This window comes from Cuculus canorus, chromosome 1 (genome assembly GCF_017976375.1).
Source record: "Cuculus canorus isolate bCucCan1 chromosome 1, bCucCan1.pri, whole genome shotgun sequence".
Lineage (NCBI taxonomy): Eukaryota > Metazoa > Chordata > Aves > Cuculiformes > Cuculidae > Cuculus > Cuculus canorus.
This window is the reverse complement of record NC_071401.1, coordinates 140604185-140624837: the sequence shown is the minus strand read 5'-3', so window position 1 is coordinate 140624837 and position 20653 is coordinate 140604185. Positions and strand designations below refer to the sequence as shown.

The window sequence follows — 20653 nt, the reverse complement described above, 5'->3', positions numbered from 1 at the left end:
CATCCTAATTACTGACAAGAAACTAATTTTAAGAAGTTTTTTTTCCATTTGACCTCAAACTTACACAGGATTGAATCCTTTGGACTGTAACCATGCTCTCACATCCTCAGGTGAAGAGTCATAAGTGATGTTAACTACCGGAACGTTAGGCCGTGGCACCTGGAACTTCCTCTGGGCAGCGCTTCGGCCAATGGTGAGCCGGTGAACAAGTTCATCCTGCACCTCCTCCATCTGCGATTTCCTGCCTAGAGACAGAGATGAGCCACAAGAGTTATACTCGTGGTTGCTTTATCAAAGCCAGCTCATTTTTTTATGCTCACACAACCGAAAATTCAACTGAGACCCTAGAAAGAGAAGACAAGCTTTATGAGTGCACAGAGGTGTAGAACAGTCTGACACCACTCAAGCTGCGAAATAAATGAGCAGAGTTATTCAATTGTCATAGACTGTGTTTCTTCAAGAAATAAGATGTTTTAAAAATGAAAAAAAGCGAAAAAGTAGGAGGAAGAACACGATTATTTACACTGTGAAAAGGCAGCATTTTCCACAAATAATTATTTAATTTAGAGTTCAACTTCTAGAGCAAATGAATGTAAACAAAAGAAATTTCACTGCTGCTGACACATATTTTACATTTAATATATAGGTCAAATTTTTGAAGGGGTTTTAAGAGATCTGAATTCACTCCAAATCTGGAGTGACTTGTCGGCTGTCACAATAAAAGAAGGGAAAAAAGCTCCATAGTTGCTCTTACCAGAGACAGTGGAATTGAGCAAGACTTTTTTTTATCTTTAACAAAAACTCAAAAGTCTACAAATTTGCTAACCCATAGAACCCATTTAGTTTAGTTATTTGTCATTAGCAGGTAACAAACTGAAACACTTTTCATACATTTCAACAAATCAATTATAACACTGATTTTTAAAAAAACATGCATAGAAAAAAATTATGTATAATTTCACAAAAAATGCATAGAATCCAAAAGAGTGTGAGTATCTTTTTAAGCACAGAGAAAATACTGATTTAGCAGAGTTAAAACACTCCGTGCAGTAACTCTGGAATTACTGTAAAAATATCTTGACACACAACTTTAAGTGATCTCAAAAATTCTCAGGATTTCCTTATCAAGATATTTTTAGTCATCTTTAGTCAACTTTCTCACTTTGATACACAAACAGTGACTACATCACCTTCTCTGATGCACTCAGATAGCACAAGCTATTATTTTTCTCTTGTTACACTGATAGCAACAGAGGAAAATGACACAACTTCAATATGAAGAAAACTGTTAGATAGCAGAGATGTTTCTTTCTCTATTTTCCTTTTATATTCTCCTAAAACCTCTCAAAGAACCAAAATATCTAGCCAGTTATTGAAACCAAGCTTTCCATAGGCTTTTAGGAATATTTTTTTTTTTTTTAATCACCATAACAAAAAAAGACATTTCCTTCTTTCAGACATTTTCTTTTTTCTTTTACAAAATATCTCCGGGCTGAAAATATCTCCAGTAAAATATTTGAGGCATTCAGGCCTATTGTGTTAGGTATTTTTCCCCAGAGTGTGAATCAGAAACCAAAATGAGATGTGCTCAGTGATATGTAAAAGTTTGAGATGGGATATATATATAAAGCCTTTAGGCAACGTTATTGAAGCACGCACCAGTTATTTTCCCAAACAGGGAGAGAGCAATAAAATTGCTTTCATCCTTTTATTTACACAGATTTTGAAAGCTTTATGTTTTATCCAAACCAAGACTACATCAAAAGCTAAATAGTTAGCTGTTCAATAACAGATTTTTATTGTTGTTAGACGCATTATCATAAACTAACAAGATGCCCTCAGTGTGAAGCAGGTACTACATCACATGCTCTCTGGAGGGTTCAGGTGGGTACTTCGGCAGCAGTGGTATAGGCAACGTTATTCACTGCCTTTGCAGAGACAGCTATTCTGTGAGGACTGTGAGGGACCCAAAGCCCATTAACTGGGCTTAAGCGACAGCTTCTGGAAGTACACAGGAGCTCTCAAGCATGGCCAAAGGTCTCAGTGGAGGCTAAGAAGGCAAGAGATGTCTTGTAACCACTAGTTACAAGCAACGTCGTCTACAGCAAGCCTTCACACCTCACACCGTGTACATGAAGCCAGGAAGGTCTTCATATTTTCCATATATAACTGATAGAGAAGGCCATCATACATTCAAGGAAACACACCTGCTACAGCATCCAAATTCCTTCTTACATGGAAATAAAATAATCATTTGTGTGTGTGAGAAAGAGGGAGAGAGAAATTGACCCTTGCTTTCTGTATCTTTTGTAAGTGCCTGGGTTTATGTTTCTAAGTAACAAATTGCCCAAAATATGAAAAAGGCAGAAGCTTGTCCTACTGTTTCTTTAGGAAATGTCAGCAAAGCCCGTTCCTGCCAGGCTGTGTTCCATTCATAATTCCAGCTAGCTAGTTTGTTATGTAAAAATACTATAAAGGTCCCAGAGCCTTCCTGAGTTCAGAGCTTAGGCGAGAGCTTGTCTGCCACCAGGCAATGTAGAAGCAGGCTCCACAGACTGAGTGTGGGTATCCAACCACATATGCTTCCCAGCCACTGGAGACAGAGGGGAAAAGAAGCCCTTCTGCAGAAAGGATTATGTTCAGTGCCAGTTTTTACTTCAGGTGGAAGTGGGTTTTTCTCATAAGGCAGGGAGGCAGAGGATGGGAAAAGCTGTCAACTTTGACCTGTAAGAAGCTCATTATTTTAACAGCTATTACTTTAAAAGCTATAGCAAAAGCTTGCCTACAAGTTTTAGTTATTTTTAAGCCAAATACAATCACATTGCTTAAAGTGCATTCAGAGCAGAAATTATTGATTAAATAAGTTTTCCTAACCTAACTTGCTTTTCAGTTGATACAGAGTAGGAGCCACACCATCAGTTAGGCTTTATATTTACAGGGTGACCTTAATCAGAACACTTCAGGACTACCACACAATGCTGGACGCAGGTTACCATGCTTTTCCAGATAAAGGGCTATGGAGCATGTTCTCTTGTCCTCCTAAGACAAGAACATGGAAGTTTGCTCAGTGGCCTGCCAGTTGCTGTTGCTTTGATCAGGCTAAGGAAACCCGATTGTAAGACAAGTCTTCTATAACACTATAAGAACATGGTTCCAATGCATCAGCCTGACCTGTAGCCTTCTTGCAAGTCTTGGATATGTGTTTCAGAATGGTGCAAATGCCTTAGGAATACAGATGACAACAGAGAGAAGTGTAAAAATAGTCTGCCTAATTTAAAAAGCAATTTAGATTGTAGTGCGGCAGTGAGTTTAGGTGGAAAATGTGCATTAGCGAGAATGGGCATTTACAGTGTTGAAAACCATTGACTGAAGATCCCAGACAGTCACGAAAGGAGAGGATTTAGGACTAGGATAAGTGTGTAAGTGTTTTATCCCTACTTAACATTGGGATTAGCAAGGGGCAGTACACATATTTGTAGAAAATGTGTATTTTAAACATCGAGTTAAAGCTAAATATTTCATAAACATTTATATGAAACACAAGGGTTTAAGGAATTTAAGGATTAAGTAAAACACACAGGAATTAAAGAAATATTTTTTTTTCCTGCTTCTTATACAAACTTACGATCCACAGGAATTTGCTTCTGCCTCTGGGTGTCTCGTGCAACGCTACCACCACTGTCACTAGAGGTGCTGCTTTGGCGGCTGATGGTTGCCGGTGCTTTGGGCACAGGAACTGGTATAGGTGCTGGTGCGCTAGGAGGGAGTGGGACAGCCACAGGGACTGGTGCGGGTGTCGGAGGCGGTGAAGGAGTAGCAGGAACCGGATCAGGTTGTTTCACAACATAGTCCGTCCTTTGCTTCTGAAAAGATGCAGAGAAACTTAGTTCAACAACCAAACCTGGACAAGAAGTCAGACAATCTCAGGTTCCTGCAGAAAATGTTGGGATGCTTTGCACCAACTGATTTCATTTCTTGCAAAAAGACATCTTACTTCTCAGATACAGTGCCAAAATTTGCCAAGACTTAATTTGGCATCAATATTTGGCATCAATTTCCTTTTCTGTTGGACAAAAAATTAATCTGAAACACATTTCTTTCTTCCAAACAAATAATTTCTATAAATGAAACCAGTTTTAAATTCATAACTTCTATTACCTGGCACTTTTGAACACCTTCCAAAATTTTTGAATTGTTGGAGTTCATCATTATAAAAATGTATATTTTAGAGATGTTATGTAAAAAGCAGTTGAAATCAAACATATCCAGCCGTGCCTAAGCCCGACTAATGGTTTAAATCACAAAAGTCACTGAGGCTGGGATAACACATTGTTTCTTGAACTGCAGACACCATTTAAGAGTTTCTTGCTCATTCTACCCATTCAGTTTTGCCATTTCAACTATCTGCAGGATCAGTGCATGCCACCTCAATGCAACAATCCAATTATAAAAAACTCAGAACACAAACTCCACAATTCTCGGAACAGGGCTGCTAGTTTCGCCCTCTCCCCTTTATGTAGTGTTCTAAAAACATGCAAATTATCTTGCTGCTAGTAATTATCTGGCAAGCGTCTCAAGAATTATTTGGAGGAATAATTTCTTATCTCCTCCTTTGCCTTTAGAATGACACTGGTTACAGGAAGAAGCAGACATTTTCCCAAATAAATCTCAATGGCAGATGAGTCCAGAAGTTCGTAAGCAAACTATGCTACCCTTTTCTTTCAAATTCCACATCTCAGTTTTAACAGTGCTCCCTCTCCGCAGTCTTGGACTAGCACAGCTTGAAAGTTTAATATTAAAGTTTTGTTTGCTCAATAGCGATGCCTCATTTCTTAGTTATGAGAAGTCTGCTTACTTTGGTTTGAAAATAGATGAGTACATTCCCCAGATTCATTGCTCCTTCCTGAAATACCTTTCCCTGTTTCCTTGGAGGCAGCAGGTTTACAGCAGATCAGGTAGGGCAATATTTATAGAAGCTATATATGTTAGAAGTCAAGCAGCGCATTGCTGCCTTGAAAACAATTAAACTTTTGTTAAATGTCAGCAACGGGCCCTACACAGCAATTCTCAACCTGGTAAGTCTAACTGATGGACAAGGCATTTTGTAGGGAATGCAAAATGGGACCATTGCAGCTAACTTATGCTGAGTTACACCAGCAGAAAATTTATCCCATCAGCGTCTATGGTCAGTCCATTCAGCCTATGAAAAAAAGTCTTTTGTTTCCTTTAGATAAATTTTCATTTAAATTGTAGTAGTCACCTCCTGAAGCAAACATATGGTCTTACCTTTAAAACCCCGTGAAACCTTTTTGGTTTAGTTTTGGTTTTGTTATTGTTTTTGGGTTTTGTCTTACCATTTAATTGTCCAAAGGCATACATCTCAATTATTTTGTGTTCACATTGTGTAGTGCATTGCAGGGAGATTAAAAATAAATAAATAAATTGACTTTTCTGTGTTCTACTACTTCAATGTTAAGATAACAAACACTTTTTTAATTGTCAAATGCAAGAAAAGTAAAATTCATAATACAAAAGAGAACAAGCATGAGAACAAGCATATGAACATATACGTAAGAAACCTCTCCTTCAGTGAAAGAGAGTGCCCTGCGAAGTATACAATAAGTATACCATAATTTATGGTATGCTCAAAATCTTGTTAATTGATTTAAGAATTTCACCAATATTTGAAGTCTATTGATATTCAGATATTTTTTAAATCTTGTTCACAGATGCAAATTGGTAGACTGTTATCCCCACAGTGTACCCTGATGTGCGCTCTGACCTTCTTGAACACCGTGCAAGGAAAAAGCAAGGTTCTTTTCATGGCAGAGAGGATTCACTACAAAACAAGGCATCAACTGCACATAAGCACAATCATAATCCAGAAAAAAGGGAACAGCTAAACGCTACATATAGCTCTCAATGGATATAGTTTCAAAAACGTTGTACTGCAATCACAAGCTTGATCAAAATGACTTGGAGTGAAAATAAAAATTAAATGGGAAGAATCACTCAAATTCTAAATTTACAGATGAAACCACATTGAAATACATTTCACACTTTGTTGAACAGTGACCAAAAGCCAATTATACATTTGAATCACGTTTAGTATCTCTTTTTTTCAATATTTCTTTTTTTAACTCCAGATCTTTTGAGGACATCCCATCTCTTATAGTCATTGCTACAAACAAAACAAGCATGCACTATGGAATTTTGTAACTATGTAGTCCAAAAGAGTAATTTTGGAGGTTCAATATCAAGAGTAACTTAGTTACCTCTGAAAGCTCTCCCAACAATTGCTGTGAGAAAAACGGAGTAAATCACATCAAATAGTATCGTTAGAAAGGTAAAAGTAACTGTCCCTCACATCCCTCCTAAAACTTCACTTACATTAGCAATTTAAAACAAAGGAATATCAGTGCTAATAATCACATCTTCTTAATCACTAAGCAAATCACGTTGCGAGTTATTCTCATTTTCTTCTTTTGGATAATTAGTTCAGTGTTGGCTACAAAACATACATACATGACACCATATAAGCAATCAGCTCTTCTCAAAGCACCTACCCAGACAGAAACTTAGAAAGAGGTTTAATAAAAAAACAAAGCCCAAACAAAAAAATTAAAAAGGACTGATTGTAGGGAACACTTGCAACTGTAGAACAATAAGAATTAAGTCACAGCACGTATTACAAAAGGAACTTATTTATTTTAGCCTAAGAAATGTCACTGCTGACAGACATATACCCACTAATTTTTCTAACAGCCATCAGAATACTGAATAATTCTGTATGGTTTTGGTTTTTTTCTTCCTCATATTTTTTTCTTTTAAATAAGAATAAATTTGCCATCCTTAACTTATGTAAATTGGAACAAAACCTTTCCATTTTTTGCAACAGTGATGATATACACATTAATAATCTGAATAGATAAGAAAACCTTAAGGGACTAGATTTTTTTTTCCTTCATTTTTGCTAGAAAATCTCTGGTTTTAGAAGGAAAAAAAAATAGCTATCCCAAAGTTGTTTTTCAACACATTACAGACTGCATCTTGCCAAAAATCAAGATTCAGTATGAGATAATCTATTTTTAACAGGCAAAATAGTAAATTTGAGTAAAAGTGCTAGTGGTATCAACTCTAATTCTTGATCATTGAAAAAAAAAAATGGGAACAACAAATTTTCTAATACATTTTGGTATCCAAAACAGGGAAAGGTGTATTCAAATTATAGCAAATACAGACTTATAATTAAAGAGGCATTGGATACAACCATAACTAACATCAGTGCTGGGAAATTCTGTCATTAAATTAACAAAGACATAGAGCTGCTCATTTACTTATTTTCTGAACATTTTAGTGCCACATTCCTGTTTGCACAGTGGCAGAAGTTTACTGAGAGGGCTGCAGATCATTCAGCCTCAGTTTTGTCAACAGCGTTGTGGTTTGGATGTTTCCCTGAAACTCATTTTAAGAGAGAAGAGAAAATCAACTACTTGTCTTTGCCCAAAAGGGAAAATGAGGTACTCAAGACCAGAAGAGTAAATTTCAAGCATGGTCTTTTGCCAGCATTTACTTTGGTGGACTCGGCAATTACACAGAGTCAAACAGATGCCTATTAAAATCCCATTACAAGTCATCTAACTAGATCTGTGCAGAGTGTAAAGAATTTATGGTTTTATTGTATTTATAAAACTGCCTTGCTAGAATCTTGCCAGAAATACAGCTAGAGAAAGAAAGAAATTTAGACAGCATTTACTTATTCAAATTAGTATTAACTAGTATTAGTCCGTATTTGTTAAAAGAATAATTATGGGCCAAATGGGGACTCCTAATTCCTATTATTAACGAAATCCTTTTTTACAAGTGTTCAGTACATTTTTGTATAGTAAGTGTCATCCCATAATTTGGGATTGGATCAATGCTGAATTGGACAGAAAACAACTTTTTTGAGGGGTTTTCTGTTGTGGATTTTGGGGTTTTTTTTAAGTCATCAAAAATTATGGGTCTGATGGAAACTTTAAAGCGCATTTGATATGAAACAAGGTAAAAGAGATACTGGCTCTTGGTTAAAAATTATGACATCTCCTTGGCCACTGCAAAATGAATGCCTTGCAACTGCATCTCTAATTATTAAAACTTAATTATCTGCAGGAAAGGTACCAGTTGGCAAAAGATGAGTATGACACTATGACACTAACTTGGAGCACAAATTCTGTGCTTGAAGGAAAACAACTTCCCACATAGATATTTTAAGATAAATGCTAAACAAAGATATTTGGAAGACAGATAGCGAAGAAAAGCAAAATGCGCCTGTCCCAATTGAGGTGGAGACTTTTGTCTTGGTATTTACATACCATAAACATGCCTCTTAGATATAGCATCACACTTCCATGGACAGTCATAGTTTTTATAAAACTACAGGAGTGCACTCGGCTTAACATTTTCTTTCTGTGCCTCAGGATTTCATATACATCACTGATAATGTAACTATCTCACCTCGCAAAGGGCATCATGAGATTAATTAACATGTCTCCCAAGATAGAGGTGTGTATCCCAATTATGTTTCTCAAATTTCTTTTTCCAGAGCATTAGAAAAAGTTAATAAAATGCATAGTAAAAAAGAAATAGTACAATAAATTATTTTCTAGATTCACCAGCAATACTTGCACAAAAGAAGATATCAGAGTGCTTGGGAAACTGTTTATGTTCATATTTATGTACCATTGTTGGTTCATAATAAAAAGGCAGCTTAAACAACCAACACCGCAGGAAACTGTGATAATCAGTAATTAACATGAGTGGAAAACAGTCAGTGTAATACTCCCATAACTGTATAAAAATACTAAACAAGTAAAAATATGTTTTTTCTGGAACAAATACAACTGACCAGAAGAAAGACAATCTTACAGCCTCTGACTCGCAAAGATGATGAAATAACTAAGAAATTGCTTGCAATGTTCCTGCAAGTATCATCTTAGACAATTTGGTGCATTCAAGTAACTGCTGGGGACCTGCATCCTGAAAGCAATTGAGAGAAAAATCAGGATCTATTCTGGTGTGTGGACTCAGAGGTCACTACGAGAGGAAAGGGAGCAAGAGCAAAATGAACTTTGCAACTCTGAGAACAAACGTGATAACAAGGCATCCATCTCTCAGAGGAAGGGTGCCCATTTGTGGAATAACTGAATAAAAACATTATCTCTTTCAGTGGAATCTTCAGTCCTTCCTGATAATATGGAAACATCCTTCGGGCAGCTGCGCTGTGAAGGTCATTAGTCTGTAAAGAAATATGCTGACTGTGTACATAGTACTTATCTGTAACTCAAAGCTGACCAGGCTGCTCACCACAGCAGGCAGACTACTTTGAAAGTATTCCTTCAAAAACCAAAGATGACTTAGGAGACTGGCAAAAGCTGTGCAGCACCAGGCACTGAGCCTACTTGTATTCAAGGTCTGGCAAAGACACTGATAGGAACCACTTCAATTTCCTGTTCTACCCACAAGTTCTCCTGTTTGACCTTGGGCAAGGCAGTCATCCCTTCAATGCCTCATTTCTCTCTGAAATAGCAACCATATCTCATAGCGCTGTTATGAAAATAAATACGGTTATGCAAACAGATCCCAAATGAACCGTGTATCTATCACAGGGAAATAAAAATTATTACACTCAGGAGTGCTAAAATTATAATAATCATCATAAAGTTAAGAACAACACTACTGACACATCTTGGTAAAGACTCCCTTTATCCTGCGTAATTCATTATATTCCTAAATAGCTTCTCAGTATTTCAAGCTCACACTTGAATAAAATAAAACTACAAACAAAATAAATCATAGAGTGCAGGGAACAACCAGGGCAAAGAAACAAAGTTATCTTAAATGTTGCTCTCTGACCCTAATTTTCACAGATCCATGGAGAGTGCTTTGTGAAAATGATTATTTCCCGTGGCACATCATTATTTCAAACAGAAAACTCCAAAAACTGAAGTGCATGACATGTGTGAGAACCTCTTCATGCAGTACATGAAGAGTGTAAGAACCTCTACTCAAAACTGTACTCGGTCTGCTCAGGATTTCATGGCAAATTCCAAATGCACAAAATAACAAGCATCCAAAGGAAAAAAAAAAAATAGAGTCAGATCTTTAAATCAGGATTTGAAAAGCACTCTAGATGCATGCTTCATTTCACAGACAGGCAAAAAACCACAATCAATTTAGAATGAGCTCATATGTTATAGGCAAACAATTAGGGACAGGAAAAACTAAGAAACTGTCTGATTCATGTCCACCAAGCTCAAGACAGGTCTACCGCATTATTGGGCCAGAAATAGCATATGACCTGTTTTTTAAGAGGTTTTCCATACCCATGGCAAACCAGGGAATACTGCAAAAGCTGCAGCTCTCAATAGCTGTGCACACAGAATCCAGAACAGCGACAGCTTCAGCTGGAACTTTTAGATGAGTCTGCAGCAGAGAGCCAACAGTAACATTATGGCACTTCTTATTTTCAGTCATCAGCCAGAGTGTGTGGACACAAAAAATGAATATTAGATTAAATTTAATTTAATTTAACTTCAAGTTTCAACAGAAGTTTAGTTTGCATTTAGACCAAAAAGGTTTGATTCAGAGGCAGGCCTGGACTTTCTGTTTAATCCAAACTTGTTTGCCTAAACTTTTTAAAACACGAGATATAAAAGGAAGGAAACAGGTCTTAGAAAATACAATCTCTTATTTTATGAGCTTCTGGCCCACTTAAATGTTGTCTAAAAAGTATAAATTATAACTTTATCCTGTATATCCTCACTCAGGTGGAGAACTGCACTGATGTTTGGGGGTGGGAGGTGTTAATATTTTACTCTCTAACTCTATTCAACATATAAAAGAAACAACAACAACAAAAAGAGTCTTAATTCTGCAGCACAACATGAAAGAAAGAAAATCAAAATTAGGTCAGCAGAACAGAACGCTATTGATGTACAGACATAGTAGTAGAAAATACCCACTCTGTGAATTCAAAAGCAAAGGCATCTATTTTTTATGACTCAAAATTACAATTATTAAATACTTTCAAGACTAAGATAGAGACACACAAAGATAGAAAATAAAAAGAAAAGGTAGCGTTCACTCTCCTAGGAGAAATAAAGATGACCCTACCTTAAATAATTCAAACTCCTTCTTTGGCATCAACAGCTACCAATCCACAAAGGATATTTGCAATTAAAATAAATGCATACACATCCATTAGGATCGCAATTACCACCTCTAAGCAAATAATCAGAAAAAAACCCAAACCCTTAAAGGAAAAAAAATCGCTGTATCTCTATCAAGTTTATCCTTGTTAGACTGCAATACAGAATTCACCCTTAGTCTGTAAAAGAAATACAAATGTCTTGATGTATCAGTGGGGCATGCAGACATTTTAGCTTTCCTGTGAATCTCTTCCTCCTCCACACACACATGAGCACTTCAAAAAAAGGACAAGAAGGACGGTACCTGGATGGTGCGGGTATATGCAGGCTCGGACCATCCTAGACCACCTTCTTGATTCCTCAGAGGGTCCAAAATGTTGTTTGGCACAAAGCCTGTGCTGCCACTTTTATTTTGAACCTTCCACCACTGCTTTCTGTCATCCAGAATCTGAAATAATTCCAAAAATAAATTACATTTTTTTTTTCTAAGTTTCCTCTGCCAGTACTTTGACTGTGCATCATTTCAAAATAAAACCATAACTTCGCCAGGCCCTGCAACTGCTAACAGGTCTTACGGTGAAATCCCTAAGAAACCCCTGTACATTTCTTTGATTACCACCATCACTAAGTGGTAATACTCCACTGTTGAAAATATGGCTCTGAAGACATGGAAAAACACTGTGTAACAAAACTCTGTAAACTCAGACATGTGCTAGACAACACAGTGAGATGAAAATCAAATGGTTGCACAAAGAAGTCAGCATCTAGACTACCTATACCATGGTGACAAAAGGAATAAGTAACTACTAATAACCCAAGGAAAAGTGCGTAATTCTAGAAGAGCACAGATTTGGAAAGAGCGCATTTCTGGGTAAACACGGATCTAGAGCAGGATGGCCAGGAGAAGTCTGAAATCTGACTACCTGCTGTGCAATCTCATACACAACATTTTCTCTCCTTGTTGCTCCCTCTCTCCCAAATGTGTCTAGCTGTCAGGGTGCCCGTCTTCCAGCGAAGGACAGTCTTTCACTGTGCCCTGTGCATACACAAATATTGTATCCCAGAGCTAGTTATTTAAATACTACCAAATGAGGGCTTTAAAAGCAACATTAGAGAAAACAAATAGATTTCCAGTTTGGATCTGTACAGCACTAATTCATAAGTCAGCATAGAATCTCCATTTGTCATGTCTATGATGCAAAACAAATTATTGAACTTTCCATATCAAGGGAGATAAATCAAACCCATTGAAGTAATCATTAAGGACAGCCACACTGCACACAGGAAAACTACCCTCAGCTTTGAGTAGTACCAAAAATACATGTTTTCTCTTTGCAAAAGTGTTACCTCTACAATCTCTTCTTTCATGACAGAAAGCTCACTGTTGTTTCTTGCCATAAATTCATACTTGCATTTGGCATATTTCTTGGTCTGTGCTTTACTGTGTGCTTCATAGTTTCTGCAAAGCAAAAATCAGACTATTGTTCAATGGGATATTCAAGTAAATAAAAACAGACAAAATGCCCTCTTCCAACAACCTGCAAAACATTTAAACAAAAAAACCCATCATAAATGATGCTGCTGTAGAATGCAGAAGTACCTATTCATAACACACTGATTTAACTGCCAAAAAAAAAAACAGAAAAAAAGGAAAAAAAATGTGGTTGAGCTACATAGACCTCAAGAACTGTTAATCTTTATCAGCTCACTGCTTGCAAGATGTATGATAACAGATTAGGAGGTGCCATTGTTTTAAAATAAACATGTATGCTATAGTTAGTCTGTTTTCCTACAGCAGGTAACACAATAATTCACCATATAAACAAATGACTACACTTAGTATATAATTGCTGTCTTGTGCTTTGTATGAGACTGTATTTCTAGTGCTCATCATAAATTGTTTCAATCACATAATAGATGCATAAATTTTTGCCATCAACACCCATGGAATTAAACTCTAAAAAATGCTCACCTACTGTAGATCCATTTCTTAAATGACCATAAGACAGCATCGACTCTAATAATCTCAAGTTACTGTATCAATTGAAAATTAAAAATAACTTATTGCCAGTTAAAACTGGGATCATTGTAGAACAAGGCATATCACAGTTTGACTCTGTGCCCTTGTTTTTGTGAAGAAACATCTCTTCAGAATGCCTTTGGTTAAGAAGCTACTAGTTTCTTAGACACAGTACCTCTTCAAGTCGAGAAGTTCCCCCAGTCCCCTCAAAAGAGGTCCAAAAGAAACAGTAGCATTATTCACTTATTGCAAATTACACCCAACAACCTAAACCCATTCTAGATGGTAAAGTTAAAAAAAAAAAATAAATCCAAACACACAACAAAACATGGAGCAACTGATGGCTTGAAATACTGCATACAACACCACAGCACAGAGATACGAACGCCTATGGTTGCTGATGATGGTGCTGTGTAACCATAGGTCCCAGGTGTGCCTGAGCAATCCACTAGTTACCTAGCTATTGCATGGCTGTGGAGAACTGTCTCACTTGATTTCAAGAGCAGAACAAAGTGAGAGTCATATTTAGATTGAAAGATTATTTTGAAAGAAAGACAAAACACTAAAAGTGTTTAAGGAGAGAGTGAAAAAACATGAGATGAACCCCAGCCTGCAAAACAGTTGATATGAGGCTGAATGATGTGTGAGTAATCCCTTTTTTCTCTGCCGCCCACTCAAAATTCATATAATTTTGAACTCCTTTCTTACTGTCTCAGGATGTGACTAATGTACTTCTGAAGGTACTTTTATTTTTAAGCTGCCTTTCCAAACTCATTTCACTAACTGTGTCTTCCCATCTTGTCCACACCTAGCTGTGGTCTTCCAGAAACATAACTCATGAAGAATTTTTAAAAATTCTTACATTTAAGATTTACTCCGCTCTGTTGCAGTCAATAACAATATCCCCAGAACACGGGCTATGCAATGTCCGTATGCTTCTGAAGAGACCGTAAATTTTCAAGCCCAGCTTAACAAGCTAAACAGTTTACTCGGGGCACAACTATTTTCAACACTTCCCTTCAACCATCCTATACTGTGTTTTCTTACTGCCTATCAGATACACCATAACTGCAGCTCTCTGCTCTCCATTGCACGCTGCTCAAGAGCCTAGTGGATTGCACAGACTTCCAGGCTGCCATTCCACAAATGACAGCACAAAACCAAACTACGGAGCATGCTACTGTGAAATATCACACAGCTTGCTGAAAAACCATTCACTACTCCTGCAGCATCAGAGAGAGTCCCCAATATAACTAATATCACACTGAAAGTTTGAAGATCCTGACAGTTTACGTCACCCAAGAAAAGCACAACTTACTGGAGATCGTGGCATGTTGGAATGAGGTTCACCGAAGTTCCCTGTGATTAAAATTTCCCTGGACAAGACATACCCTATCTGTCCCTTAGAAGGTAGCGGGTGGCTCACAGTCAGTACCTTCAGCCTGCTTATTAGGAATGCCAGCTCTGAACAAACACCAGCAAATGAAGGCTGAAAGGATCAGCCTGAATTTCTCGGTCCCTTCTCTAAACCCACTCCTCCACCTGCTTCTTCACAGATGCTTTAAAATTTATCTTTAAATGCCAGTTACTTGGGGTAACACATATGAAATCTTTCTCCAATAATAAGCACCTACTAGGTATGTAGTATATGTCTCAAGAGCCAATTAACAAATGGAAGCTTGTGTCATTTTGCCCATACTGGGAGATACAGGCACACTGTAGATGCTTGCATCAGTACCAGCCATCTAGACTCCCTCCTGCAATCAGTGGACAGAAATGGGCACCACTACTGCATGTCTCATTCCATATCTTTCAAAAGACTAATTTCACCTTACGTGACCTGCTTCCTCGAAACACCCATTTCTCTTTAACCGACACAAAGAAGGCTTGGATGACTCTTTCAGTTGCAGCCAGATATACTGATATCATCAACAGTTCAATGAAATAAGCCCCATTCTCTAAACCTGAAATGGAGGCAACAACATTTGCATGGAATACTCTTACTCTGAAAGAACAAAACAGGCCTTATCACATTACAGATAAGAGAGAAAAGAAATAAGAATATAGATCATTTAGATTTCAAGCTGACTGGTCCTGAGACAAGAACCCAGTAAGTAACCAATTTTGAGTAAAAGATTAGAGACGACTACTACAGCTGTCACTGTTTGAATAAATCCAAAGTTCAGGAAAAGAATTGAGTCTTCACTCTGCACACCACCTGGCAATATGTTTGCATGCAGGTTAACAGGCTCTTTTAGCACATAGGTCAAAACCAGGGGTTACACAAAGGTTTTGATTAAAAGACCTATATTAATGCTGTCTTAACCAGCAATCTGATCCCAAAACTTAAACATCTTTCATGGCACATATGCTAAAACAGTTTTTAATATGTTATATACGAATTATGGTTTGGCATGGGGGAGCAATTCCAACACTGCTTTACTGATTTACTTCCATAGTTTGTACTGGTATAAATTCTACCCACAGTGAAGGCTGAGGCTCCAAGGATTACTGTATTTGATCTTGTCAAATTATTCAGATTTAGGCTAAAATGAAGGGGATGAGAGAACGTGCAAAAAGACTGTGGTTGCTATGCAAACATTTTGGAGCATTTTTGTAACATTTGAATGTTACAAAATGAATGAAAGAAACAAGGAGTTACTATTCCAAAAGTGGATATTTATGCATCTGCCCAGGAAACAAAAGCAGGAGACTACAGAGCACTAAATAAGCAGCTAAACAAATCAATCATTCTAAACAAGGACAGATGAATCTCAGAGCAGATTTGTCATTCATTGTAGTTCTGAAAAAAAAAAAGCAGAGTATATTTAAAAACATGAAACAAAGCAGAAATAAAATTTGAAGCCAAACAGGAGTATTCTGTGTTCTCAGTTTGGTTGGAATATCATTATATCATTTTTCACAAAAGCATCGATTTAACAGCACACACAAACAAGGCAGTTTCATAAGAATTATATTAGAAGAGTCTTAATGATGTGCCTTAAAGAAGCAAAAGCAGAACACTCACCACTAACCAGAATTGCTTCCCCATAGAAATAATGATCTGCTCCAGACACAACCAGAGGTAATTACAGATACTACCATCCCAATAGCAATAAGTTGGGACAGTTATCCACAGCACCACATACGCCATTTATTCAGTGTTACCTATCTACGTGTCGGCTAACAGTTTGCTTAAAGGCGGCAACAGCCGCCCCCTGGTCCAGCAGAGGCCCTCTTTTGTAAACCGTGTTACTGAATGCATACCCGTCGGATGGAGGGTAGTCGGGAACACTGGGAGGCTGGAAAACAAAAAGAAACAAAGCCACAAAGTGGATTAGTGTCATCAGCAGCAACGCTTAGTTCACTTAATCCAGCACCCCTAGGGTCCCTGTCAGCATTCATGCATCCTCAGGTGCTTGCTGTTCTGCTATGAAAAGTTAATAATACTGCATTTCAAATACATAAACAAAGAGATCAAAAGGATAAGAATAAAAGAATTTCTATCCTAAGTCATGTCACTGCATTAATATTGCAGTGGATAGTCTTTAGAAAAACAGTTCTCTGGGGCAAGGTCCATGTCATCCATCTCTCAGATGTCACTACAGCAACAAAACTTATAAACAATGGCCGAGTGGCTTTAAAATCAACTGCACTGAGAAACCACTTTAAGCTTTTGTACCAGATGCACATCTAAAGCCTCTAGGTAGGTAACAGTAAGTCTGTAGAAGAAATAAAACCTCCCACACAAATTTATCAGTCTTGCAGGTTCATAATATTGAGTGGCCAATTTATGTCACCCACTCACTGAACTTGACTATAGTCAAAGAAGAAATGGAAAAAGGAATGTGATAGTTGGTATAATCAAGGATTTTAATTAAGGAAAACAATCACAATTTAATCATAAGCACATGTATAAGAATATTCAAGGTTTTAGGAAATTCTTTTAAAACAGCAGTTCTTTAAAATAAAAAAGAAATGCTTTAAGTACAGCAGTGATACTCTGCTTCCAAGTTAGAATTATTGTAACCATCTTTCCCTAAACCAAAAACAAGTTACATAGTTCATTTCTAGAGTCCACAATATTTAAATTAATCATTCCAGATCTTTTCCTTACACCACCATCCAGTTTCACTAGATAAAACAGCTAAGAATCATCAGAAATCTCCAAGCCTGGTTTGTTCTTTTTTTTGGTTTGTGTTTCTTTTCACTTGTTTCTTTGTTAGTTTGTTCTGTCCATGTGACTACATAAAAACCCTTCACCTGCTTTCTGCCTCCAAATATCTGAACCTGGGACTCAGAGACACTTGCTTACAGGGCTGAGGGTTTATGAAAAGAAATTAAAACCATACAAATACTCCCATAAACATAGTAGATTCTTTAAAAACATATTATTAAGACCTCTCTGAAAAAAAATCTGAAGTGTCACCTAGTTTATACCTTACATCAAAAGACATCCAGGAAGCAGGAACTCATTTTACTTCACACACTAATTATCTGCATCCCTGTACTTTCACTGGACTCTCTATCACAAGTTCCCCATAGTTTCACTGCCATTTGAAGTCCTCATTGTTGAACTGACTCCACTACGAAACCCCTCCAGTGGGAGCTGTGTGTGTGGCTACATCTTAAGATTCAGAAGCGGAAAGAAAAACAAAGTTCTCATGAGTGGGAACCCACATTGCACTTTGCCAGATACCAGAGCAGCCTCTGCTCAGCTGGGAGAGCAGCTGCACGCACCCCTTCTCCCCTTCCAGTGTGGCACAGCTCTTGACATGCAACCTCAGTCCTCAGGAAAGCAACGTCATGCTGAGACACAAAGCCAATTAGCAGCAAGAGACAAGCACTTAAATTCTCATCTTATTTTTCCTTCACTCTTTGTTAAGCAAACTGTTATGGCAGACGTATGAAAGAACAATTAATAATTATTCTGGTATCACCCACTCCAGAGGCAGTCCTGTTGCTAGAAACAAATGGCATTTTGCACTTGCACAGCTTTTTCCAGCTGAGCACCTGCAGCATTCCACAGTTATTAAGCAGCTCAGCGCTCTTCTCCTTAGGGATGTGCTGAGGAAGCATTGGTGTGGGAAGCCAAGGTAACAAGGTTAAATGACTTTCCAAGACCATGCAGGAGTCAGCAACAGTCATGAAACCAAAGCCTGACATCCCAGGTGCCAGGCACAAAAATACATTCAGTGAACTAGCATATTTTTCAGGTTGTTTTTTTTTTTTAAACTCTTTTGAAGATTAAGACAAAGAGACTAAGTTGGCACAAACAACTACCAATCCAACCAACATTACCATAAAAAACCAAAATCAACTCCTTAAAAGGCAAGCAATCAAAATCCCACCATTAATTCTCTACCTCCAAATTTGGAGGTATCTATCTTATCATATCTATCTTAACATATATATAAATGAAATTCTTACAATCATCAAAAGAGAAAAAATAATGCTCTTCTTTTTTCAACACTATTTTGCCTTGTTTATTATTATCATTTAGAGAGAGCTCAATGTAAACAAAAAAATCCTGCATGGAAACATAGAGCAGTAGTGAAACACTGAGAAAATGTTTGATGAGGCTTTTTCTGAGAGATGACTAGGAAAGGGCATTACAGCAATGAAAATAGCTCCATTTCACATTACTATTCCCATTAACTTCACTAAACGTTATTTTTCTCAAAACAAATCACAGGCAATAACTTAGGTTTTGGCGCATTCGCTCTTGTATATTTTGTCAGGCAGAAAGCCAAAAGGTGTTTTAAGTAATCAAATACGTACACGTTATCCTCCTTTCCTTGGCCAACTTTTTACCCAGTTTGTTCATTACTATAACTGAGCAGGCTTTTTTTTTTAACTAACAGAGATTTTAATGGAAACAAAGTTCTATTGTGACAAGTTTTCCATGGGTAGATTTGATAAAACTTTTTCCAGGAAAGCTTTGTTGTCTCAAATAAGAGAATTTGTCTGAAAGAGAACATTATATCACAACAGCCAATAGTCCTTCCCTTGAGTTTTCTTACGTATGTGCCTTTTTTCACTAATAGATTAAAAAATATAATATTTATACTATAAAACTAAGATCAAACCCAGTATCATGTTAATCAGAGAATCACTTGGTTGGAAAATACCTTTGAGATCATCGAGTCCAACTGTACGTGTCCACTACGGAATCATATCCCTGAGCACCTCGTCTACGCATCTGTTAAATACCTCCAGGGATGGTGACTCAACCACTTCCTGGGGTAGCCCATTCCAGTGCCTGATAAGCCTTTCCATAAAGAAATTTTTCCTCATATCTATTCTGAACCTCCCTTAGTGTAACTTGAGGCCATTTCTTCTTTTCCTATCACTTGTTACTTAGGAGAAGAAACCAACCCCCTTTCAGGCAGCTGTACACCATGATAAGGTCTCTCCTCAGCTTCCTTTTCTATAGCCTAAACACCCGCAGTTCCCTCAGCCACTCTTCATGTAAGATGTACTTTAAATACTGGTGTAGATTGCTCTAGGAAGACGGAAAAGACAGTGGACCGAACCTAGAAAAATCTTAGATGCACAGCTGTTGACAGGGGATCTTGGACTAGCTAACACTTGATTGAAACTAAAGCTAGTAGAAAAATAAATTAAATTTTTAAATTAAATTTTATGTACTCCCAACAAGAAAAAGCTTCCAAAACTAAAACAGCAATAGATTTTATTTTTTTTTTTTAATTTCTGAACTAACAAGCAACCAAACCCACTTTTATTCTTAAAATTGTCACATAAACCAAAGCATACTTTCTGGCCTGCTCTACCAATAAAAGAGTAGAGTGCGTAGTCTCAACAGTCAGCCCATTTGTTTCTCAACAGAGTTGGTCAGGAAAAGCACTCTGGTTTCCCTGAAGGCTTTCGATGGTGGTGCATGTTTCCATTCTCTAAACAGATAATGCATTTTTTGCTAAATTCATCACATTTCTTGGAAGAAAAGGATGGAAAAAATGTCCCTGTGCAATAATTCTTCTAACTGGTAGCTGTTTTTCAGAAGTAGGCCTAAATTACCTGACGTCATTACTTCGATAGCATCTCTGAATACCTTCTTGCAATACAGTGAAAGTATCAAGAAATGAATGAACGGAATATTAAATTCCACATTTGTGAAGAAGCAGCCTCCCTAAAAAGTGGTATTTTTTTCTTTTTTCCTGTGTGCCTGTGCATGGATGCACTTTTGAAAACACTTTGGTTCAAATTCTGCCTGAAGTGTATATGACAAAAATCAATGGAATCTGAAAGCAGACGTCAAGAATCAAACTAACCCATTGGGGTTTCTATCGTCCTCCCAAATGAGGTAGGAAAGCACACCAATTTCAATAAGAGCAGTACGCAAAAAGCCTTCTATTTCTCCTAATCACATTTTTAGTGGCTGAACAGGTACTTGGTTTCACGTAATTCTAATGGAAGTATACCA

At 37.3% G+C, this 20653-nt stretch overlaps 1 protein-coding gene across 7 annotated transcripts in view; it reads right to left on the bottom strand.

The window, feature by feature from the left end:
* EPS8 (epidermal growth factor receptor pathway substrate 8) overlaps window positions 1–20653 on the bottom strand; it is a 144222-nt gene that overhangs the window by 11980 nt on the left and 111589 nt on the right. For 5 of the 7 annotated variants that reach the window (XM_054062543.1, XM_054062534.1, XM_054062555.1 and 2 more), the window contains 5 exons: window positions 16378–16511; window positions 12537–12648; window positions 11494–11637; window positions 3626–3863; window positions 65–245 (listed from right to left, as the gene is read on the bottom strand). In XM_054062543.1, the coding sequence (XP_053918518.1) occupies window positions 65–245; window positions 3626–3863; window positions 11494–11637; window positions 12537–12648; window positions 16378–16511 (809 nt within the window). The remainder of the gene's footprint in view (window positions 1–64; window positions 246–3625; window positions 3864–11493; window positions 11638–12536; window positions 12649–16377; window positions 16512–20653) is intronic. The other 2 variants (XM_054062575.1, XM_054062582.1) reach the window with 2 other exon arrangements.